Consider the following 24437-nt stretch of genomic DNA (forward strand, 5'->3'; position numbering starts at 1 on the left):
CATCGCATGAGCACTTAATTGGAGCCTGTGCCCACTACAACTGAAGAAGTGAATTTTTCCTTTCTTTTAATTTTATTGAATTTAGATGGTTAGATATTGTAAATAGTCCTCTGTGAACTAGCAGTTCAATAGGCTCATCCAAGGTATTAGTTGCCAAACTTGGCTGCCCCCCAAAAAACACTTAGGGCCTTTTAAAATGCTCAGATGTCAAGGATCCACCCTCAACTTAATGAACTGGGATCTTTGGGTTGGGTCCTAGAAGCAGTGTTTTTCAGATTTCCAACTGTTGTTGCAATACTACCACAGCCCATAATTACAGGGAATTATTAGACCCTGGTTTAACAGATGTCACCTCTGGGTAGCCGAGTTAGGTTTGTTCCCTTTGTTTTTGGTAGTGGTTTTTTTATTTTATTTTATTTTTTTCAGTGAAATTCGCGTTGCTCATCCTTGACACCTAGAAGTTTAATAAAGAGAAGAGAGTGGAAGGGTAGCACAGTATGAAGTCCTGGTTTAGGAATCAGACTTGGTTTGAAGTGTGTTTGTGGCCGTGACTCACAAATTCTTGGGCCAGTTTGTGTCCTAATGTGTCAGTTCCACTGTGGACATAATTGCACCAGTTTCTTTGGATTGACATCTGCCCAATTTATTGTTTTCTACCCTTTCATTTTCAATATCTTTTGTAAATACTATATCATTTTTTATTTGACCATTCTGACAATTTGAAATTGTAGCATTTTGTCCACTTGTATTTATTGTCATTTTTGAGATAGATATTTGTGCTTATTTTCCATTTTGTGCCCCGTTTTCCCATCATTGCTACTCTTTGCTTTCCTTTTTTTTTTTTCCCCCCGAACCTTTTCCAGACTGACTGTTTTTCCTGCCCCCTCTCGTTCCATTTTCCTTTCACGAGTTTGGAAATTAGGCACAGGATCCAACGTTTGAAATAGTTTTCCTAGCAAATGTAATAAACATATCAAGATTTAAAGTTAGTGAATATCTTTATTCTCCTCTTGAAGCGTATAAAACAGGTAGGTCACCCCTCACCGGTCTGCTGTAAGAGACTACACCCTTCGCACATGTTGTTGCTGTAGATTGTAGCATTTTTGGAGCTGTTACTGTTTTTTTTGTTTTGTTTTGTTTTGTTTTTTTACTGTAGTAGCTTCTTGTGCCTGAGACCTTGACAGCTGTGAGCCTTAGCTTTCTCACAGAGCTACTTTCTTCAGCATGTGCCTGGTGAGGGTGTGTTCTTGGCCAGCTTTCCCAGCTTTCCCAGCTTTCGTTTATATGAGAATATCTCTATCTCACTGTCTGGCCCGGGCGAGAATTTTGGGAGGATTTGGATATAGGTTGATAGTTATTTTCTTCTTGTATATTGAAAAACTATTTCTAATGTCTTCTAGTTTCTTGTTGCAAAGAAATAATCTGTCAATTGAATGGTTATTTTTCTTGTAGATAATCCATCCATTTGGTTGTTTCTTCTGAAACGTATTACAAAAATTTTCAAACCTATGAGTAAACAGTGTAATGATTTGATGTCTTCCTCCTCGCCTTAATCCCACTGACTCTGGCTGCATTTTAGTTCTTTTTTCCTTTCGTGGTCTGCAGTGTTTCCTCAAGGCATATAGACGTGGAGCCCTTTCTTACAATTCTTGGGTCTGGGAATTGTCTTCGTTCCTTCGTTTGAGGAAGTTGCTATTTGCTCTCCATAAACTGCTTCTCCTCCATTTTCTCCCTCTTCTCTGTTTAGAAGCCCAGCATCATGTATGTTCCACTTTCTGTCTTCTCCAACTCTCCTCTGTATTTTTTTCTTTTGAGAAATATTTTGTCTCTTCATGTTATGTTTTTGGATAGATTTTTAGGAGGAATCTGTATTCAGGTCCAAGGATTCTCACTTCAATTATATCTTATCTGTTAATAAAACTGTCCATGTAATTTAAAATATATACTTTTTTTAACTTTTAGAAATTGGTGGTTCTGTTAAGGATGCTTGATCAGTTTTATAATTTCTTGCTACTTATGTATCTATCCTGACCTCTTTTATTTATTTTTTTAAAAATTGATGTATTAATTTTTATTGGAAAGGCAGATTCACAGAGAGAAGGAGAGACAGAGAGAAAGAAAGATCTTTCATCACTGGTTCACTGCCCAAGTGGCCACAATGGCCAGAGCCAAGCTGATCTGAAGCCAAGAACTTCTGGGTCCTCCATGCAGGTTCAGGGTCCCAAGGCTTTGGGCCATCCTTGACTGCTTTCCCCGACCACAAGCAGGGAGCTGGATGGGAAGAAGAGCAGCTAGGCACCCATATGGGATCCTGGTGCTTTCAAGAAGATGAGTTAACTGGCAGTGACTCATAACTGGAGAACTATTAACTCCACTTGAGCACATATCTCAGAGCATGCCCCACATCCGGGACTTGGGGTGGGCGGGAAACCAGGTGGGGCTTCTCCCTCAATATCCCCCTTTACCTCAGATACATGATGGAAACAATATGGACATAATAGCATTGCCCACCTCCCTATCCCCCTGAACCTTTTTTTTTTCTTTTTCTTGTTTTTCCTTCAACTATAGTTAACTATGTAAAGATTGTCAACAACAATACAATAAAATGGATTAAAAAAAAAAAAAAAAAAAAAAAAAGAAGATGAGTTAGCCCCTGAGCCATCACTCCAGGCCCTCTCTTATTTCTGTAAATATATTGCATACAATTCTTTTCTATTCTGGTTCTAGTACTTCAGTACCTGAAATGGTAGTAAATCTTATTCTACTGCTGTTTTACTGGCTCTTATTCTTAACATTCTGTTTCCTTGTATTTTTTTGTGATTTTAAAATTTTACTAATTATCACATAAAAACAAAAGCAAAACAAAACAAACAACCCAAAAAACTCCCACCAAACTGTCTGAGGTTCTTTGAGGCCTAAACTGAATGTAAGTTGTTCCAGATAAAGTTTTTCTCTTTCTGCTGTGTGACGTTAGGCACCAGCTGCCAGAACTCACTGCAGTGATGCAAGTGTGTGTTTTTGCAGTCTCTCCAGTTTGTGTGAGTTCTGGCTGCAAAGAAGTAGTGAGTAACAGGTTGTGGTTACTACTGTTTGGGGGAGCTGTGTTTTTCCTTCCTTTCCTTTGGCTCCAAGATGTGAGGTGTGTATTTTGCTTTGTACTAGGAGAAATAAATCCATCTGTATACAGATTACATGGTTCTCTCAGGCCCCCCCTCACTTTTTAAAAAAAAAAAAATCAGACTCCCTTCTTTGGGCAGGTAGTGGCTCTCTGTTCTCTTCCTGTGCCCCCAGGAGGAGCGGGCAGCTCAGCAGCACTTGTTGTGTTCACTTAAGAGGGTCTTTTGGGAGATCTATTTCACCATAGTTCCAGATGTGGAACGTGTGTCTCTTTTTGTAAGTCCTAAATATTGCATCCTAAGTTGAAGTGGATCAATTGATAGAATGAAGGTGACAGAGTCACAAAGTGAGAGTGTGGGCTTTGGAATTACTGGCTGCTAACAGGAGTGACCCAGGGCAAGCCACTTTAGCTCTCTGTACCCTCAGTATCTTCATCTGATGAGGGGACAGGAACATTTAGTATATTACTGAATGACACATAATAGGGACTTTAAAAAAAAAGAAAGGTTAGCTCTTGTGCTTATGACCTACTGAGAGAAGAAAACCTGACATGTAGCACTATGATGGATGGAGTGGCTGTTTTTTCCCTCGCTGGCCCCAGCCCCTTCCCAGTGGACCACCCCTGTGGTGTGTTTTGGTTACTCATTGTAGGGGGGCTGTGACACAGGATTCCTGTGCCCCCTGCAGTGGTTGGAGGACTCCTATCTGCTCACCTGCTGTCAAAGAAGGCTGGAGTGGAAGTGGAAGCCGGATGGCCCTGTTCTGGACCTCTCCTGAGGATGGCCGAGGAGGCTGCCCGCAAACTCCTTCCAGGTAAGAACCATGCAGGGGTGCAGCGGGGTGGGCTGGGAAGGGGGAGATGATGTCTGTTAGATCCCACCTCCCTTCTTAGGATGAGGGAGACAGTGCTGAATGATCTCCCGATGATTCTCCTGCTACCCCTTAACACCAGTCAGGGAAATCAGGGGAATCGGGGCTTGGTAAGGGTTTGCACGCCCTGGTCCAGGATGGATTCTGTGATCATATAACTAACCCCATTACTGAGGATCTGGTGAGGAGATAGTCATTGCTTTTCTTATTTTAATTTTTTAAAAATTCATTTCAGAGATGCAGAGAGAAAGAACCCCCAGCTGCTGGTGTATTTATTCCCCAAAATGTTCACAGTAATGGGGACTGCTGAAGCCAGGAGCTGGGAACTCAGTCCAGGTCTCCTCTGTGTGTGGCAGAGATATCATTATTTGAACCAACCCTGAACCCTTCCTAGGACCCACATTGATAGGAAACTGCAAACAAGACCTGGTCAGAGAACCGAGGAATTTCAGTATGTGAGTGACAACAGAAGCTGTCCACCTCCCCAGTGGGGACCTTGCTTCTGAGGAAGCTGTGTCTCCCTCTCCCAGGTTCACTCACTGGACAGCAGCAAAGAGCCTGGATCTCAGCATTAGAATCCCCAGAGTTCTAGACTCGTCTCCACACACCAGCTCCATGACCAATCCTCCCTTTGTCTCCACTGTACCACTTCCCCATCTGTCAGATGGAGATTGTAATCCCTGTGTCCCTGCCACGTTGTGTTTTGTTGGGCAGGCTGAATTGAGTCCTGAAAGGATTACTGACATGAGGAAGAGGTTAGTTTTGTGGCTAACCTGTGTCCAGGACTGCAACCAAAGTCACTGTGTTTTTGTCCAGTGGGACAGTCACGCTGGCTTCAACAGCAGCAGCAGTTGAACACTGTGTTCCGTTCAGGGCGTGGTGGAGGCCCGAGGGGCTCTTCACACCCAGACACGTCACAGGGTTCTTCCACCAACTACTTGTCCATCTCACTCAGCTCTTCTAGGCAGCGCTCGCCCATCTCTCTAGGGAAAGCTTGAGGAGAGCAAGTAAACTGTGTCGGGGTCCCAGCCAGGGTGTGTGGCCCAAGTGATGCCCGCAAGCATCATGTCCCTGCGTGATTCATCCCAGACGAAACTCTGCCTAGTTGTTCCTTCATTAAAAATAAAAATACATTCTGAATATTGAAAAGTACATACTGAATCATGATGGAGCCAGGCCAGAAGATAGGAGTCTGTCACTCCACTCCTCTTTCGTACAAATTGACTTTGCCTAGAATAGTCCTTGGAGCTCTTTTGAATGGTGACTCGCATTTTTCTTACTTGCCACCCATGACTGCCACATAGCGAGAGTCTTGTCTAGAGCAGAAAAAAGTTCTGGGCCTCATGTTTCTTGGAAGTTTTGACTGTTTTGTTTATGGTTTGGTGACGCACGGATTGCCCTAGGGTTCTTTGACCTCTTGGCCTGGGGAGGAAATCTCTGCCTCTGGCTCAAGTCTTGCCCTGAATGGGAAGGGCAGAGCACTGGCTGGCATGGGCTGTGGGCGGAGGGCAGGGGTCTCTCCTCTGTGGCCTTGGCTATAGCAGCCCTTTTTTATAAGTGCGGTTTTCTCTACCTGTCATTGTGGGACATAGTGTACCGATGAATCCTCCTGTTGTTTGGTCCCTAAACTATTTATTTATAAAGCCAGGATTTTAAACTGAACTCTCTTTGACAGCTGAAGGTCAGCAAGATCCATTTCATTCAGCTGTCCCTTTTAAAATGTCAGTGATGGCTTCTGAGAAGGCTTTTTGTTGTTGTTGTTGGTGGTGGTGGTAGTGGTGTGCTACGTGTCCTCCCATGCTGTGAGGTGTAAACCCTGCCTGCTTCACAATTAGCTGCCTGCCTGCCATTGGAAGACATAATGAAAAACAATGAAATTCCACTGCTTGAGCTGAAATGAGCATACGTGGTGTGTGACAGGCCCTGGACAGCCGTCTCTCTGCCCCCTCACCAGGGTGAGGGCTATGCAGAGCAGGGTTTGATGGCTTCTCTTGGAACCCTTCAGTTGTGGTATTGAGCTTTCTCTGTCTCAGACTCTAGCAGATAGCCCAGGAGAGAAAGTTGGAAATGCTGGCCAGGATGTTGGGTGTGGGCTCATGTCCAAACCAGCACTCCCTCGCTGCTCCTGACCAAGGTAATCATATTCTGATTATTCAGCCTTTCAGACTCCCACTGGCATGCCTTATGGAACGGTGAATCTGCTTCATGGGGTGAACCCAGGAGAGACCCCAGTCACATGTACGGCAGGCATTGGGACCTTCATTGTGGAATTTGCCACCCTGAGCAGCCTCACTGGTGACCCTGTGTTTGAAGACGTGGCCAGAGCAGCCCTGATGCGCCTCTGGGAGAGTCGGTCGGATATTGGCCTGGTGAGTTGGTCCATTGCCCTCCAACTGTGGGAGCCAAGTTCATATCTCGACTGAACCAAGAGAAATGTAGATGGGCCACACTAGTGATCTGGGATTTGGGCTCAGGATAGTGGGAATTACGCCAAGCCCAGAACTGAGTTCAGCACAGAACTGGGGAGAGGCTGGGAACAGGGGCTGTGTTAAGGTTTGGCCACTTGGGATTCTCTGAATTTTGTCCCCTGACTCATTCAGTGACCTTAGAGTGTCATGGAACCCTATGTTTGGTGTCTTTGTTTGTGAAGCTACATTTCTTAGAACACCAGTTCTGAGAGATGTTGCATGGCTGTTCCATGAAAATGTGACTCCAGCCCAATTGAATTTGGTGACAGCATGGAATATCGCCACACACATACACTTTTTTTTTTTAGATTTATTTGTTTTTATGTGGAAGGCAAGATTACATTTGGTTCACTACCCAAGTGGCTGTGATGGCCAGAATAGGGCCAGACCAAAGCCTGGAGCCAGGAGCTTCTCATGGGTCTTCGTGTGAGTACAAGGATCCAAACACTTGGGCCATCTTCTGCTGCTTTCCCAGGCACATGAGCAGGAAGCTGGATCAGCAGTGGAGCAGCTGAGACTCAAACTGGTCCCCTTATGGGATGCCAAGGCTGCCATGGCACCCGCCTCTTTCCCCCCCTTTTTTTCTTGAAGAGTCATAATGAATGTGAGATTAAAGGTTATGACATTCCAGAGTAAGAAAACTTTAATTTTGATGAATTCAACATTTCCCAAAGTGATTTGCCTCCCAAACTTCCTCTGAACTTCTGATGTAACCCATGGAATGATAATGCACTTTGGGCCAGATGAGCTTGGCAGTCAGGGAGAGCTCCTCAGCAGTAACTGAGCCAGAGCTATCCATGAAATCACGCTGATTTAGTCAGAAGCCAGCTCAAGCCCTGGCCTTGCTACGTCGAAACTGTGACCCTGGGCAGGTTACTCAGCCTCTCTGGTCCTCAGTTATTTCAGAGTGGCAATACTCTGCTGAGTCAATATGATGTAGACTGTGTTTGTCAGGGATTCGGGCCCAGGCTCGTTTTACAGAAAGAACTTGCAAAGTGAAACTTGTATAAGGGATCCTTGAAAATCCCCTCAGGAGGGGCCACTCCACAGACCTACGATGACTGTGTGAGTGAGCCACACACACCCAGCATGTCATGGCCCCAGGCATACTTGCCTGCCTTCCAGCAGCCATCGTCAGGGACTCTGTCTCAGGGGCTTCCTTGAGTGTGGTTGGAAATCCAGGACTCATGCGGACTGATGCCAGTGTATGATACCATTTGGGGTTTGTGGGTAAAACACTCTAGCTCCCCACCCCTTGAGTGAGATCACCCCATGGCCCATGTCTCTACTGAGTCCCAGAACAGGACTGAATTGTGGGTCTGGAGGAGGAAATGTGCATTCTCATGCTTTCTTTTTTTTTTATGACTTATTTTTATTATTATTAGAAAGGCAGATATACAGAGAAAAGGAGAGACAGAGAGAAAGATATTCTGTCTGCTGGTTCACTCTCTAAGTGGTCACAATGGCTGGAGCTGAGCCAGTCCTAAGCTAGGAGCTAGGAGCTTCTTCCAGGTCTCCCACGCAGGCACAGGGTCCCAAAGCTTTGGGCCTTCCTTGACTGCTTTTCTAGGCCACAAGCAGGGAACTGGATGGGAGGTAGAGTGGCTGGGACACAAACTTGCTGATGGTATGTTGGAGCTTTCAATTGACTGGGATGATACTCTGCTGGCTCTGTCATCAGACCAGAGAGGGTATACCTAAGAAGCCGTTGAACTTGACGGGACAATAAGATGCTGGACTCTGTTTGGTATACGCTTGCAATGGGGAAATCTCAACTGAACTTGAGCTGTGGTTATGCAACAAGGTGGAGGAATCCACCATGGTGGGAGGGTTTGGGGAGGGGTGGGGAGAAGCCAAGTATCTATGTAACTGTGTCACATAATACAATGTAATTACTGAAGTTAAATAATAAATAATAATAATAATAAAAAAAAAAAAAGAACTGGTACCCATATAGGATCCTAGCACATGCCAGTCGAGGTTTTAGCTATTTTGCTAGGCCCCTAAAATTTTATATTTAAAAGCCTTTACAGCCATATATGGTTCAGGAGTCAGAGGATACAAAGATATACCCTGTGACCCTGGTAGCAGTGTTCTTTCCCCTGTCCCTAAGCTATCTAGGTTTTCCCTTGGAAATAACTACTCTTGGAGCTGGCGCCAAGGCTTAACAGGTTAAGCCTCCACCTGTGATGCCAGTATCCCATAGGTCACCGGTTCCAGACCTAGTTGCTCCACTTCCAATCCAGCTCCCTTCTAATGTCCCTGGAAGAGCAGGAAAAGGTAGCTTGGGCCCTGACACCCATTTGGGAGACCTGGGTGAAGCTCCTGACACCTGGCTTCAGACTGGCTCTGCTCTAGGTGTTGTAGCCATTTGGGTAGTGGACCAGCTGATGAAAGACCTTTCTTTCTGTCTCCTCCTCTCTGTAAATCTGCCTTTCAAATAAAAATAATATGAATCTTTAAAAAATTAGTCTATCTGATTGATGACTTTAGACACTAGTATCACATGCCAGGTGCAGAGAAGTCAGGCAGATGGTGGGAATAGCTTATTTTCTTGACAGAGTACAAGCACTCAGATCATTCACCTTTGTTTTTTGTTTGTTTGTTTTATCGGAAAAGTAAATTTACAGAGGAGGAAATAACAGAGAAAGATCTTCCATCCTCTGGTTCACTCCCCAAGTGGCTGCAATGGCCAGAGCTTCTTCCGGGTCTCCCACATGGGTGCAGGGTCCCAAGGCATTGGGCCGACCTCTACGGCTTTCCCAGGCCACAAGCAGGTTGCTGAATGGGAAGCGGGACTGCTGGAACACAAGGTAGTGCCTATATGGGATCCCGGCATGTACAAGGCAGTGATTTAAACACCTTGCCATTGTACTGGGCCCAACTTTTTTCTTTTTTAAAATTTATTTATTTACTTGAAAGGCAGTGTTAGAGAGTGAGAGAGGGAGAGAGAGAGAGGTCTTCCATTCCCAAATGGCTACAATGGCCTGTTCAAAGCTCAGAGCTTCTTCCTGATATACCATGTGGGCTAATGGGCCCAACAACTTGGACCATCCTTTTCTGCCTATCTAGACAGATGATCCAATAGCTGAAAGTGGTATAGCCAGGACTCAAACTGGTGCTCATATGAGATGCCAGTGCCACAGGCAGCTGCTTTACTTGCTGTTTTCATGGTGCCAGCCCCAAATCATTGATCCTTTTTTTTTTTTTTTTTAAGATTTATTTGTATTAATTGAAAGGCAAATTTTACAGAGAGAAGGAGAGACAGATCTTCCATCTGCTGGTTCACTCTGCAAGTGGTGGAAGCTAAGCTGATCCAAAGCCAGCAGCCAGGAGCTTCTTCCAGGTCTTCCACATGGGTACAGGGTCCTGAGGCTTTGGACATCTTCTGCTGCTCTGCTGGCCACAGGCAGAGAACTGGATGGGAAGTGGAGTAGCCAGGACACCAACTAGTGTCATTTTGGGATACCAGTGCTTGCAAGATGAGGATTTAGCCACTGAGCCAATGTGTCATGCCCCATCTTTTTCATCAAGTCTTTGAAAATGTGTATCCACATGTGCAAAAAAGGCTGGCCATGATCAGTGTCACTTCTCTTTCTCATCACCTGTGCTTCTCCAGGGACCCCAAGGATCCCCAAGGTGCCTCTCATACCTCGTTGGGCAGTCAGAGGGATGGACCCTCCCCTGAAAGTACTTGTTTTTCTTTCAGGTTGGCAACCACATTGATGTGCTCACTGGCAAGTGGGTGGCCCAGGACGCAGGCATCGGGGCTGGCGTGGACTCCTACTTTGAGTACCTGGTAAAAGGAGCCATCCTGCTTCAGGACCAGAAGCTCATGGCCATGTTCCTAGGTAAAAAAGAACAGGCTCAGGGGCTTTCCTCTAGATTTTCCCCTGTTGACTTCTGGCCTGTTTATAAATTTCACATTGTTCCCAAGCATCCATAGGATCAATTCAGACTACCTGAATCTGCATTCAAAGCCACTGTAGACTCAACACTATACATTTGATGCCCAGGGTACAGCTGAATTGTGCTGTATCTGAACATGCCTGACCGTTGGCACCTGTTTCTTTACCCAGAATACCTTTCTTCCTGACATCATGTGTCCAAATTCTCTTCCTCTTTGAAGCCCAGCTTATATGTTCCCTTGATCATATAACTTGTTCCTTCCTTGGCATGGAAGCATCTTTCCTATGATTGGTTGTCATCCACAGTTAACAGCCATCACAGCTGGGTACTGAACCCATGCCCTAGTCATCTGTGTATTTCCCCTAATCCTTTGTGTGAGGCAGATGATACGTTGATGCCTATTGAATTCACATGGCCTAATCTCCAGACTCTCAGACACCAATAACAGGAATTTTAAGGAGTTACTGGGCACCCCGTCATCATTAGAATAGCTACTATTCACTCACTGAGCAGATTTGCTGGGTGCCGTTGATGTGCCAAGCACTGTGCCAGACACTAAACATGAGCTATTTGATTGACTGTTTGTGATGCTGCTTGAGATTATCTTACTTATTTGTGTGTCTATTTGGTGCTTTTTTCATTCTGGTAATATTTGTAATGTGCGTTTATCAGGCTCTGTCCTGGGTTGGGGATTGTACAGTAAGCAGAGTTCTAGCCTGCACAGATTTACCGTCTGGGGAAGAGGTGTAAGGTCATGTTCCCACTGGCACGTAAGCTCCATGAAAGGCTGGACTTTGGTTTACTACCTGCTAGTTGTTTGGCATATAGTAGGTGTTCAGTGAATATTTGTTTCATTAAAAAATTACTGAAAATGCCATGAATTGTACTGTTATTTTCCCCATTTCATTGAAGTTGGGAGTGAAAACTTGCCCAAGCTCACAGCTGGCAGGCAATGAAGCTGGGGGCAGAAGTTTGACTACATAACCCAAGCCCCTTTCAAGTCAGCTTGCCTCCTTGCAACCTAATCCCACTCTAAGTCTAGGCTGTCAGAGGGATCTTTTGCAAGATTCCATCCATACCTTTATTGTCAAAGCCCTAATCACTCACATGCCTGTTATCTCATCTGCCCTGTAGAGTACAACAAAGCCATTCGGAATTATACTCGCTTCGATGACTGGTACCTGTGGGTGCAGATGTACAAGGGAACAGTTTCCATGCCTGTCTTCCAGTCCCTGGAGGCCTACTGGCCTGGTCTGCAGGTAGGAATGATCAAAGGATGTGGTCATCTTGGCCATTTTTTTCTGTGGGATTGACCAAGAAGCTCATTCTGTTGTATACGTCAAATAAGATTCTTTTCATGGCTTGAGCACTGTTTGTTTCTGTAGAAGAGATATCTAGAGTGAATTAAACAGGCTTACCATTCTCTTAGACAGAATCTTCCAAGGGGTGTGTCAAGCCGTGTGTGCTGTGGGTAGTATTGAACCATTTGCAGTGGAGTAAGCAGTCTTCTCAGGCTGGACAAGAGGAGCCCCTGGGCGTGTCTGTCCACTCTGCTCCCTGACAGTGAGCCTGGGAGGAGCCAGAGAGCAGCTGTGGCTTCTCTGCCTGCTCTCAGGGTCACATTCTCAGACCTGGTCAGATGGACCTGTGGCTGGAAGGATGGGTCTTAGAGGTCAAGGTACCAAAATACTTCATATGCTGAAACAGTTTAATTCAACTGCTTCATCTTATTTTAAGTATGTAGTAGATGGCAGCGAATTTTTTTTAAAGAGTTATTTATTTTTATTGAAAAGGCGCATATACAGAGAGGAGAGACAGAAAGGTATTCTGTCCGATGATTCACTTTCCAAGCGGCCACAACTCTACAGCTGAGCCAATCCAAAGCCAGGAGCCAGGAGCCAGGAGCTCTTCTAGGTCTCCCACGCGGGTGCAAGCTCCCAAGGCTTTGGGCTGTCCTTGACTGCTTTCCCAGGCCACAAGCAGGGATCTGGATGTGAAGCGGGGCTGCCAGGATTAGAACCGGTGCCCATATGGGATCCTGGGCATGCCAGGCGAGGACTTTAACCACTATGCTATCACGCTGGGACCTGAATTCCTATTTCTTAACATTTTTATATGTGTCTGGGGCTTAATGCAATATTTTAATATATACATACATGCTCTTGCACCCCAGTTGTAAACTGATCAACTAGGCAATCAGTGTCTCTACTTTCCTACCCTTCCATCATGTCTGCAGCTTCCCAGCTCCTCTCCTCCAATTTTTTTTTAAGATTCAATTTTTATTGGAAATGCAGACCAGGTTTATGCAGAGATGGAAAGACAGAAAGACCTTCTATCCATTGGTTCACTCCCCAAATGGCTGCAACAGCCAGAGCTAAGCTGAAGCCAGGAACCAGGAGCTTCCTCTGGGACTCCCATGCAGGTGCAAAGTTCTAATGCTCTGAGCCATCTTCTACTGCTTTCCCAAGTCATAAGCAGGGAGTTTGATGGGAAGTGGAACTGCCAGAATACAAACTGGCACCCGTATGGAATCCCAGCGCTTGCATGGTGAGGATTGCTACTGAGCCATTGTGCTGGACCCTCCTGCAGCTCTTTACACAGACTGCCATTAATCATTGTCATTGTGAGCTCTTTGTCCCGTGTATAGGGGCACAAGAACTCTTCACTTCTGACTGTTTGGATCCCCCTTCTCCAACTTTCTGAGTCCTCTTGCCCCTCACGCTTCTTAGGCTTTAGTAGTGACTCTTCTTAGACTCACATAGACTTTTTGTAAACTTCAGTATATGAAAGAGAACCACAATATTCGTCTTTCCGCTCCTTTGAATAAATAGATGATAGATGGCAGTCTTTATGTATCTTTAGTTCAGAGAGAACTGGTTCATAATATTAAATATTGGTCCAGCTCTCCTAAGGTCTTTGTGTTATTACTTAAGAAGATTTTGAAAAACCTTTGCATATTTAAAATTTTTCTTTTAAAATGTTTATTTTTATTTAGTTGAAAGTTACAGAGAGTTACAGAGAAAAGGAGAGGAAGAGAGAGAGAGAGGGAGAGAGAGAGATCTTCCACCTACTGGCCCCAAATGGCTACAACAGCCAGGGTTGGGCAGATCTGAGGCCAGGAACCAGGAGCTTGTTCAGGTTGCCACAGAGGACCAGCTTCTTAGGCCGTCCTCTGCTGCTTTTCCAGGCACATTAGCAGGGAGCTGGATTGCAAGTGAGGCATTCAGGGATGGAGCGTGATGTTGTAGACAGAAGCAAAACCCTGCCCTGGGGCAGGAAATGGTTGAATGTGTATCAGCAACAACAGCAGTAGTGGCCACAGTCCAGGGCAGGAAGAAGTGTAGTCAGGCAAAGATCAGCAGTGACTTAGATCCACGAGGTACCTTGGCTTAATGCTGCGCCTATGGCCGGCCTGGGAAATCTGGTGGATACGTAAGATGGCTACTCTTTTGGAGGATGAAGTAGAGTTGGAAAAAGGGGCCAAGCAGGAGGCCTTTGAGGTCCTTCCACTGGAAGATGCCGGTGACCAAAATGGTGACTCTAGATTAAAACTCTTAATGTTTTGAAGATGACATTAGTAGACATAGCTGAAGGAATTAATAGGTGGTAAGGAAGAAGGGAGGAGCCAGGAATGACCACCAGGTTTCAGAAGGACCAGTGGTCAGAGTATGGAGCAACTTTGTGGGAAAGTGAAAGGAACAAGAATTTTGCCTGGGACTTGACAAAATTTGTTCTAGTCCATGAGACACCCAGTGGAGATGTCAAGGTCAGATGCTTCCCTATGAGCTCATATTAATAATTTATTACAGTGGTTATTAAAGTTTCATATGCACATATCCTCTGACCCAGAAATCCCAGTTCTGGAAAGTTATCTTTCAGATCCACTTTGCATATGCTCAAAATGACATACGTACCAAGGGCATTTGTTGCAGTGTTGATTGTTACTACAAATAGCAGAAGACTGGAGCCAAGCCAAACAGCTGTTAATAGGAAACTGGCTGAATTTGGGTCCAAGAAATAGAATACTATGCAAGTGTAAAAATAGGAGGAAGGAACTTGAACCACTTACATGGCAAAAATTTATGTGTGTAGTTAAATGAATAAAGGAATGTGAAGAGCAATGTATTTATCAGGCTGTTTATACTATAGAGAATGTAATAAATGCTCCTTTTTTATGTTTACTTGAAGAAACTCTGAAAGGTTGTATGAGAAACTAATAAATGATTATGTGTTGTGAATGTGGGATGGGAATGAGACTTAGCACCAGCAAATTTTCCTCTGTTCTTCAAATTTTGAGGCAGCTGGTGTTAGGTCCAAAAGGTCCCCGAACCACGGACAGACAAGTTCCACACACAACAATGCAAAAGCAAAGAAACTTTATTGCTAGCTCAAGCTAGGGTCCATGTCTCTTCCATCACAGTGGAGTCTTAACAAGGATCCCGCTTGTCTCTTGCGGACTGTTTTTGTTACCTCCTAGTCACGTTCAACACGTCCCCAGCAAGTGGTCCTTACCATAGTCACATCACTCATGGACGTGCGGATGCCCATGATTGACCCAATTCCAAGTGCTGTTCCCCACTGCCCACTTGCTCACTCTAAGGAAAATGAAACTTTGGAGTGAAGTGAAACTTCGGCCTACTCTCTGACCTTGGGCCTGTCATGGCATCAGTCCTGTTCTTTTTGCAGCAAAGCCAAGCAGTGATTACAGAAGCCAAGTATGGTGGTTATGTGCTATTTATCCCTAACGACCTTTTAACACTACTGTTGTTGAGAGTAAATCCCTGCCACCCAGCCTTGCACCTACAAATCCACACTGGCTGAATTCAGTAACTGTGGGTGGCGAACACTGACCATGAAGGTCTAGGGAGTAGTATTCCTCTTCTGTTTTTCCCTTAGTGGTGTGAGAGAGAGGTGTGGTATTTTGCGTCTTACACAAGGGGCTTTTTGGCTCCAGAGGTCTTGCTTTGTCTCCCCGGCCTGAGGTCGTGGGTTTGATGCCTGCCTGCCTTGACAGCCCCTTGTCTCCCACAGAGCCTCATTGGGGACATTGACAATGCTATGAGGACCTTCCTCAACTACTACACTGTATGGAAGCAGTTTGGGGGGCTCCCAGAGTTCTACAACATTCCTCAGGGATACACGGTGGAAAAGCGAGAGGGCTACCCACTACGGCCAGGTGAGCAGCGTCTCCAACTCCTGTAACCCTGAGCCCCCATCATATCTCCACAAAGAAGCACCAGCCTTGAGAGTGCTCCCAAGGGTGTGTGTGTGTGTGTGTGTGTGTGTGTGTGTGTATATATATGTGTATATATATATTTTTCCATCTGAGCCCTCCAGTGGCTCTGGTTGGTTTTCTTATTGGGAATTGTTGATCCCCTTGTTTTCAGATATAGACTCTTAAGCCTATCTGGGAGAAATGGCTTAACTCGAAGGGAAACCAGGATGGGGTTCCAGGCCTCCAGATTAAATCATGTACTTTTTCAAACCTGGGAGGTGTGTGAGAAGCAAAAAACAAAAACAAAACAAACAGGTCAACCCATTTTTTTGAGCTCCTACCATCAGAATTTCCAGAGGTCTGGGCAAATTAGTCAATGGGGAGGGGTTATGCTTCTGCAGAATGGAGCCTCAGGGCACTGAGAGGGACCCCAGGATCCTCTGATCTCCTGCACATCCTCATTCAAGGAAGGGACTCCACACCAGACACTGCCTTCATTTCCCTCTCAGCTCTGGTGCCCTCTGATTCACTGTGTGGAAGTGACAAATTGTACAGAAGGGAATGGGGAGGAAGACAGAGGAAGGAAGCTTACTCAGCACACACAGTGACCCCCTCTCCACCCTTCCCAGATAGATGTGCTGCCATTGTCTTGGATACTTCCTACTCTCCCACCTGAGTTGCCTTTTGCCTGTGGGATGAGCCTAACTAGTAACTTCAGTCTGTTCTGCCTTCCGCTGCCCCATTTCCTTCCTCCTCTACCCGCAGGGATTATTGTAGGAACTTGGGAAGAGAATAGAACAAGGGGTCAAACGGTGGCTGCAAAGAGCAAGTTAGTCCCTGTGGACTCCTTAGGGGCTGCTCTTTCTGGTGTAATTCATGCTTTTTGTTTGTTTTAAGATTTATTTTCATTGGAAAGTCAGATATACAGAGAGAGGAGAGACAGAGAGGAAGATCTTCCGTCCAATGGTTCACTCCCCAAGTGGACGCAATGGCCGGAGCTGAACTGATCCAAAGCCAGGAGCCAGCAGCTTCTGGGTCTCCTACGTGGATGCAGGGTCCCAAGACTTTGGGCCATCCTCAACTGCTTTCCCAGGCCAAAAGTAGGGAGCTAGATGGGAAGCAGGGCCATCAGGATTAGAACCGGTGCCCATATGGGATCCTGAGGCGTGCAAGGCAAGGACTTTAGCCGCTAGGCTACCACACCAGCCCCATGTGTTTGTTCTTATGAATATTTGTTATTTATTTATTTATTTAGATTGGAAAGACAGAGTTACAGAGAGAAAGAAGGAGAAACAGAGAAAGATCTTCCATCTGCTGGTTCACTCCCCAAATGACTACAACAGCCAGAGCTGAGCCAATCCAAAGTCAGGAGCCAGGAGCTCCCTCCATGTCTTCCACACAGGTGCAGGGTCCCAAAGCTTTGGGCCATTTTCTGCTGCTTTCCTAGGCCATTAGTAGGGAGCTAGAATGGGAAGTGGAGCAGATGGTTATCCATATGGGTTGCCAGCTCTTGTAAGGTGAGGATTTAACCATTGAGCCTTCACACTGGGCCTTTTTTTTTAGAGAAAACTCTAAGAAGGTACCAAGTCATATTGGTGTCACCAACAGATAAACGAAGATCAGGGTTGGAAGGAACTTGGGAGGTCTTCTCAGAAATTCCCCAGTGTTGCCCTGTCAAGTGGTTCTCCAGTCTTACCTGGTTGCCACCAGTGACAGGGAGCTTGCCGCTTACAGAGACAGCCTGTTCCACTGGAAGGAAGGCACTGGTGGAGGTGTGCTTAGTCCTGTGGTCTTTCCTGCCTCTAAACAGCAGCAAGTGGGAGATAAGTCACTGCTGCATCTCGAGCCAGTGCCTTGTACACTGGTGCCTTTCTCCAGGAGCGAGCAGTGCTGGGTCACAGGGCAGCCTCACCTAAAGGCATCTGACCCCCGCCCCCACCTCCAAGCTCAGCTCTAGACTTTGGGCTGTGACCCTTCTCCAGACAGTTGGCTGGCTGGTGATGAACAGGTAAGTCCAGCCACAGTTGTCCCTCATCGGCCCTACATTATCGAGCAAGAGAAAAGAGGCGGACAGACCCTGGCCCACTCAGGTGCTACAAGTGCCGGAGAAGGCCTCCCTGTGTCTTCCGTGTAATCATCTGCTGATAGCTGTGCCCCAGGCTGTGGTGGAGAATGTGAACTGTCAGATGAGCAATGGTCTACAAACCTGGGGGTGAGATAGAGAAGTAGAAAAGAATGGAGGAGAAGAGCAGAGATGTCTTCTCTGACATTAAGAGCTTAAAGAGTTTGCAGAAATAGATCTAAAGGAAGAAACGTGCTGATCACAGCCCAGTATGGAACAGGAAAGAAGCATGATGAGAGGAAGATGTTGGTGTGGGGAGTGGGAGAGGTTCTCTCCTTTCCGAGAAGAAGTGAGTGAGGGAGTGGAGAAGTCTGCCCAGCTGCAGCTTCTACCCACATGGCTCTCAGGAGGTCCAGTCTTTCTTTTCCTTAGCAGTTGTCCAGGCATTTGGAAGCAACCTTTTCTCCAGAGTAAAATATTCTCTTCTGGACCCACTCCTGTTGGCTAACATGCATGTCAAGATAAGGCCCAGCTCTTCACACTCCATATAATGTAGGATAGGCTGTTACCTTGTGCTGGGCAAGTGAACCATGACCAAATCTTGGTTAGTTGAAGATTGGCTCTTGAATGTTTTCACCTTTAACTTTCTGTCCATCCATCACAAAAAGAGCCTTATAATGACAGGCTCATGTTCTTTATTTTTAAGTTTTAAGAATAGGTTAGGCTCTGAGTGGCAGAAAATCCCAGTTATGTAGTTAAGACAGAAGTGTCCTCTTCTGGGTTTATGAGATCATGGAGGCCTTAATCCCACCTAGCATCCATGTGCTTGGCCAAGTTTGGGACTGTTACTGTAGGAGAGAGGAAGAGTATATACTGGGTAGGTGGTAGCCTCTGCCAGCTTCTTTATCTCTGAGTCTGTTGCTTTTATCTCCCCTTGGGGGAGTCCACGGTCAGCCTCCATGCTGGTCTCGGTTGCGGTTGCACTTCAGGCTTTTGGCACACTGGGCTCTGAAAACTTGACGTTGGGGTGAGTTCTTCCTAACAGAGGGCCAAAGGGAAGGTTATAGAGGGGACTCCCAAATGGACCCCAGGCCATCCTGCTCAGCCATGGTTTGTGAGGAAGGTTTTTTCGGCTTTTGCAGAACTCATTGAAAGCGCCATGTACCTCTACCGTGCCACGGGAGATCCCATCCTTTTAGAACTCGGAAGAGACGCTGTGGAATCCATTGAAAAAATCAGCAAAGTGGAGTGCGGGTTTGCCACAGTAAGTGTTTTCCACAGACCACATAGTGGGAAGGTATCTTTCTCAGCAGAGCCTCCATAAGGGTGGGACTTTGGGAGTTCTGGCATTTTAGCTGTGAGGGGATCTCAGAATTAGATATTGTGCTCTTATTTTACCGACAGGGAGACTAAGGAACAAAGAGGCTAATCGCCTTGATAAGGGCCACATAGCTAGTGGAGGTGGAGCCAGAATTAGTTCCTTGGGTGTTGACCCCATGCCTTTGGCATTCCCCCTGCATCACAGGCTCTTTGTCTGAATAGGCTACTTTGCAAGTATGTGAGTTTTGGGGAAAGTTTTGTGGAAAGTCTTATAAAACCAGATGTTATTTAAACTTGGGTTCCTTAATAAAACAGTCCTTCTAAAATAGTCCTTCTACTGTCACTCCTTGCTACTGTCACTGTCATGTGCCCAAGGGTTCTAGTAGCGAAGAAGAACCAATTCCTTGTTCCCATGGAACTTACAGTTTGGTAGGAAAAGTATAAATGTGTATCTGAAAGGCAGAAGGAAAACCAGTATGGCTGCACTAGAATAAGATCACTCTGGCTGCTCTGTGGAAAATAGATTGAATCAAAGAAGAGAGTCATTTTCCACCTTTGTAGGATCCACCGGCTCACGGGGCCGGTGTTGGACCTGGCCACTAAGGTGCTGCTCAGGACCCCTGCTTCCCACAACTGCAATGCCTGGGTTCAGGTCCCAGCCCTGCTTGTGACTGCAGTCTCTACAGTGTATGAGCTCTCTGGGAGGTAGCAGGTAATGGAGACCCAGGCTGAGTTCCTGGCTCCTGCAGCTCTGGCACCATCTGGGGCTGTTGCAGGCATCTGGGGGAAGTGAGGCAGCAAATGGACTCTGTGTAGGTCTCTCTATCTTGTTTTGCCTCTCAAATACATTAAATAAATAAATAAGCAACCAGTCATTTACTGACACACAAAAAAGCCAAGGTGGTAAACCTGCTGGGCCTTCTTGGGAATGCTAGACTTACTCCCATCAAAGTGCAGCCCTTTAGAGGTCGTCCAGGGCTGGAACAGGCATCTGACCTTTGTCAGAGCAAGGGAATAATAAATCTTGGCATGTTCAAGTCCCTATTTGAGTAAAAATTTTTGTGTAAAATAGATGTCCACTGAGAATTGGTTTTGTTTATATGCATTGCTAGTTCTGAGAAGCTAAAATAAATGTTTGCAGCAAATAATCTTTCTCATGTATGCCTGTAAGCCAGTTGAAATTTTCTGAGTATGGGCCCAGCACGGTAGCCCAGTGGCTAAAGTCCTTGCCTTGCATGCACTGGGATCCCATATGGGCGCTGGTTATAATTCCGGTGGCCCAACTTCCCATCCAGCTCCCTGTTTGTGGCTTGGGAAAGCAGTCAAGGATGGCCCAACGCTTTGGGACCCTGCATCCACGTAGGAGACCCAGAAGAGGCTCCTGGCTCCTGGCTTTGGATCAGTTCAGCTCTGGCCATTGTAGCTGCTTGGGGAGTGAATCAACAGAAATAAATCTTAAAATAAATTAATAAATAAATAAATAAATAAATTTTCTAAGACCCCTTTTGAGTCATTTATAAATGCTAAAACCCTGCAGTTGTGTTGATGCATGTCGGATGATGATTGCCTCAGGAAATGAGTATGCATTTATTTTCGTGTATTTGAAAGACAGAGAAACATACAAAGTGAGAGAGATCTTCCATCTGCTGGTTCATTCCTAATTGCCCACAACAGCCAGACCTTGGCCAGGCCAAAGACAGGTATCCAATACTTGAGCCATCACCTGCTGTCCCTCCCCCAGGGTATGTATATACATTAGCAGGATGCTGGAGTCAGAGCCAGGACTTGAACTTCAGACACTCAGACCTGGGAGTGCAGGCGTCACAGGTGACACCTTCACCGCGATGCCGTCACCTAAAGGAGATTAGGTCTGCATTTACCTTCAGGAGGCCAGGATGAAGGGGGCTAGAGGATTGTCATGTATGGGAGAAGATCAGGGAAGGCCTTAGTGATGAGGTGCTGTTTGAACTGAGATCTGAAGGAGGCGGAGGTGTGGATTTTGAGGCTTTCTGACAAAGGAGTGCTCATGTTGACAGAGCAGATCAAAGCAGCTGAACTGGGGGCGTGTTTGCTCACTCCCAGACTGGAAAGGCTGTACAGCTGGAGCCGCCAGACCAGGATAAGAGCGCTAAGAGATGAGGTCAGGAGGAGCAGGAATCAGATCATCAAAGACTGCAGAGGTCATGGGAAAGACTTTGGTATCCAGTCGGCACAAAATGGGGTGTCCACAGAGGGTTCTAGGGGAAGAGTGATGAGTAAGACTTCATTCTTTTTAAAGATTTATTTATTTATTTATTTGGTGGTGGGGGGGTGAAGAGATAGAGAGAGAGAGAGAGAGAGAGAGAGAGAGAGAGAGAGAGAGAGAGATCTTTTGGCTTCTAGCCCAGGGCTGGGCCAGAATGAAGACAGGAGCCAGAAGCTTCATCCAGGGCTCACGCGTGGGTGCCAGGGCCAGTTCCTCAAATGATCTTCCAGTGCCTTCCCAGACGGTTAGTAGCTGAGCTGGAAGTGGAGCAATCTAGATAAGAGATCTGAACTGATGCCTTCTATGGCATGCTGGTGATACAAGCAGCAGCTTTACCCATTTACATCACAATGCCAGCCCCAAGACTTAAGCAGTCAGGGTTTATTATTGATCAGATTAAAGAGCGTAGAACTGCAGAGGCCAAACAAGTGGAGGGCTTGCCACTTGTCCAAGGGACCACGGTTGGAGATGTGTTTGACCCCACAGCCATCAGGGATGAGCCACCATGTCTTCAGGTTCATCTGCATTGAATTTAGTAAAGCCCCACTTTTTTGAGATGTGGATCTTCTGGTGACCAGGGAACTTGACGTTGGCCCTTCATTGGGTCTCAACTACATGTTCGTTGTTCTGCAGCTGTCAGCAGTCTAGATGAGGAACAGCACGAGGTCCGGGGCAGGAATGGCTGCTTTAAAGTATTGTCTCTGAGGTCCCTTAGGACAACCCATACAAGCAACGGGTTGCATACTCTACCAAGGAGGCTGCTGTTTGCAGCCATTGCATACCAGGTGCCCATGAAATAAGGGAGCTTCATTAGCCGCAGACCAAGACTTAATTTTTAAAATGTTTACTTATTGGGGCTGGCATTTTCACACAGTGGGTTAAGCCACTGCCTGTGATGCTATTATTCCATAGAGTGCTGATTTGAGCCCTGGCTGTTCCGCTTCTAGTCGAGACCCCTACACTGATGCACAAGGAAAGCATCAGAAGATGGTCTGGGTACTGGTCACCCATGTTTTAGCCATGGATGAAACCTCTGGCTCCTGGCGCTAGCCTGGTCTCACTCTGGCCATTGCAGCCATCTGGGGAGTGATTCAGCAAATGGAAAGTTTCTCTCCTTTCTCTCTCACTCTCCTTATGTAATTTTACCTTCAAATAAAAATAAACCTTTTAAAATTGTTCATTTATTTGAGAGGTGGAGAGAAAGAGATCCCTCATCTGTTGGTTCACTCCCCAATACTACAGTGAACAGATCACCAGTCTGGTCTCCCACATGGATGACAGGGACCAAAGTACTTGAGCCATGACTGATTGCCCTCACTGAGCTGCACATCGGCAGAAAACTAGAACCGGAAATGGAGCTGAGACTTAAACCCAGGTACTCCAGAATGGGATGCAGGTGTCCCAAGAGGCATCCTGGCCTTAGGTCAAGTGCCTATTTCAAGATTTTATGACTCACATAATACAATGTAATTAATGATTTAAAAATAATAAAAAAAAGATTAAAAAAAAGAAAAGAAAAAAATAAAAAAATGCATCTATCTCATTAAACTAAAAAAAAAAAAGATTTTATGACGTCAGTATACAGTATTGTAAGGATGATAGCAGCCCAGTTATAAGCTGTTTGATAGTGATAGTTCAGGTGAGAGGCACTGGTGGCTTGGAAAAATGTGACTCTCTGAAAAGTGAATTGCTGCTTAGTGTGGCAGCCAGGAATTTGAATGGGGGAGACCCCTGATGGTTACCAGCAACACGTATGCTGCTGTTCTGACTTTGCCTCCTCCCACGTGGCAGATCAAAGATCTGCGAGACCACAAGCTTGACAACCGCATGGAGTCTTTCTTCCTGGCGGAGACCGTGAAGTACCTCTACCTTCTGTTTGACCCGACCAACTTCATCCACAACAACGGCTCCACCTTTGATGCGGTGATAACGCCCTATGGGGAGTGCATCCTGGGCGCTGGCGGCTACATCTTTAACACGGAAGCTCATCCTATCGACCCAGCCGCTCTTCACTGTTGTCGGAGGCTGAAAGAAGAGCAGTGGGAAGTGGAAGACTTGATGAAGGAATTCTACTCTCTCAAACGGAGTAAATCAAGATTGCAGAAAAAGACAATCAGTTCGGGGCCGTGGGAACCGCCCGCAGGGCCAGGCACCTTCTCCTCACCCGGAGACCAGGAGCAGGCCAGGGAGAAGAAGCCTGCCAAGCGGAAGGTCCCCCTTCTCAGCTGCCCCAGTCAGCCCTTTACCTCCAAGTTGGCATTACTCGGCCAGGTTTTCTTAGATTCTTCATAACCACTGGATCATTTCTTCCTTTTTTTTTTTATTTCTATTTTTTTGAGACTAAACTATAATAATAAATCTGCTTTTGGCTATCACGTCTTGCTTATTGTGTTTTACATATAGGGCAATTTCAGGAGATTTCATTCAAAGAAAGGGATGGCTGATGACAGTTGTGAGTTGCTTTATTTTCTTTACATAGTTGGAGACACCATTACACACAAAGTTAGTTTACTCTGAAGACTCGCCCTTCTGTTCCTGCATTGTACCCTTCCCTCTGGGGAAGATGCCGTGATAAATGTGCTTTGTGAGTTCTGGTCCCACGTGTGCACCTGCCCTGCCGTCACCTCACTGATTTGTCCATCCTTTCAGACAACAAAGATGTTTAAGCACCTTTTGTGTTCTAGCCACAGCTCTAGAGAGTCTGCAGGGAATTAGGCAAGCAGCTTTTATTCTTCGTGGAAACTATATTCTGGCAAAGAAATAAGCTAGGGGACCTATGAAAAATTATTCAGTTAAGTTTCGTGAAGGGAATTGGATGCTGTGGTAAAAATAAATAGTGGGAATAGTTATAACCTTAGCCACTGTGGTCAAGGAAGACCTCCCTGAAGAGACGACTTTTTAAACTTTCAATTACAAAAATGTTTACATCAACTAAAGTGGAAAGAACAAGATAGCATTCCCTTAAGTGTTTGTCACCAAATTCAAACCCAGTTTCAAAATGGCAGACACATGGTCTGTAAATCAATGTGTTTTTTTTTTTTTTTAAAGATGAAGAGTTATAATCAGATTTAGATTTTTGAGGCTTGAAGACTTCATTTGTTACATGGTGCAGGAGATCATGCCAGACAAGTCTAGGATGTATTAACGAGCATTTGCTAACCAAACTTGGTGATGGCAGTGTCTACTAGAAATTAGCAAATGGCAAGTCCATGTGGCAATCCAGTCTGAATT

General features: G+C 45.8%; 1 protein-coding gene and 1 pseudogene across 1 annotated transcript in view; one reads left to right on the plus strand and one right to left on the minus strand.

The window, feature by feature from the left end:
* Window positions 1-23579, plus strand: part of EDEM2 (ER degradation enhancing alpha-mannosidase like protein 2) — a 29614-nt gene extending 6035 nt beyond the window's left edge. The window contains exons 5-11 of the mRNA XM_004585753.3: window positions 3805-3930; window positions 6145-6356; window positions 10165-10306; window positions 11499-11623; window positions 15396-15540; window positions 18784-18905; window positions 22998-23579. Coding sequence (XP_004585810.1) covers window positions 3805-3930; window positions 6145-6356; window positions 10165-10306; window positions 11499-11623; window positions 15396-15540; window positions 18784-18905; window positions 22998-23498 — 1373 coding nt within the window. The 3' untranslated portion in view covers window positions 23499-23579. The remainder of the gene's footprint in view (window positions 1-3804; window positions 3931-6144; window positions 6357-10164; window positions 10307-11498; window positions 11624-15395; window positions 15541-18783; window positions 18906-22997) is intronic.
* On the minus strand, window positions 21900-22026 carry LOC118760186 (small nucleolar RNA SNORA70; annotated as a pseudogene).
* Window positions 23580-24437: the final 858 nt, after the last annotated feature.

Source organism: Ochotona princeps, chromosome 22, assembly GCF_030435755.1.
Source record: "Ochotona princeps isolate mOchPri1 chromosome 22, mOchPri1.hap1, whole genome shotgun sequence".
NCBI classification, from domain to species: domain Eukaryota; kingdom Metazoa; phylum Chordata; class Mammalia; order Lagomorpha; family Ochotonidae; genus Ochotona; species Ochotona princeps.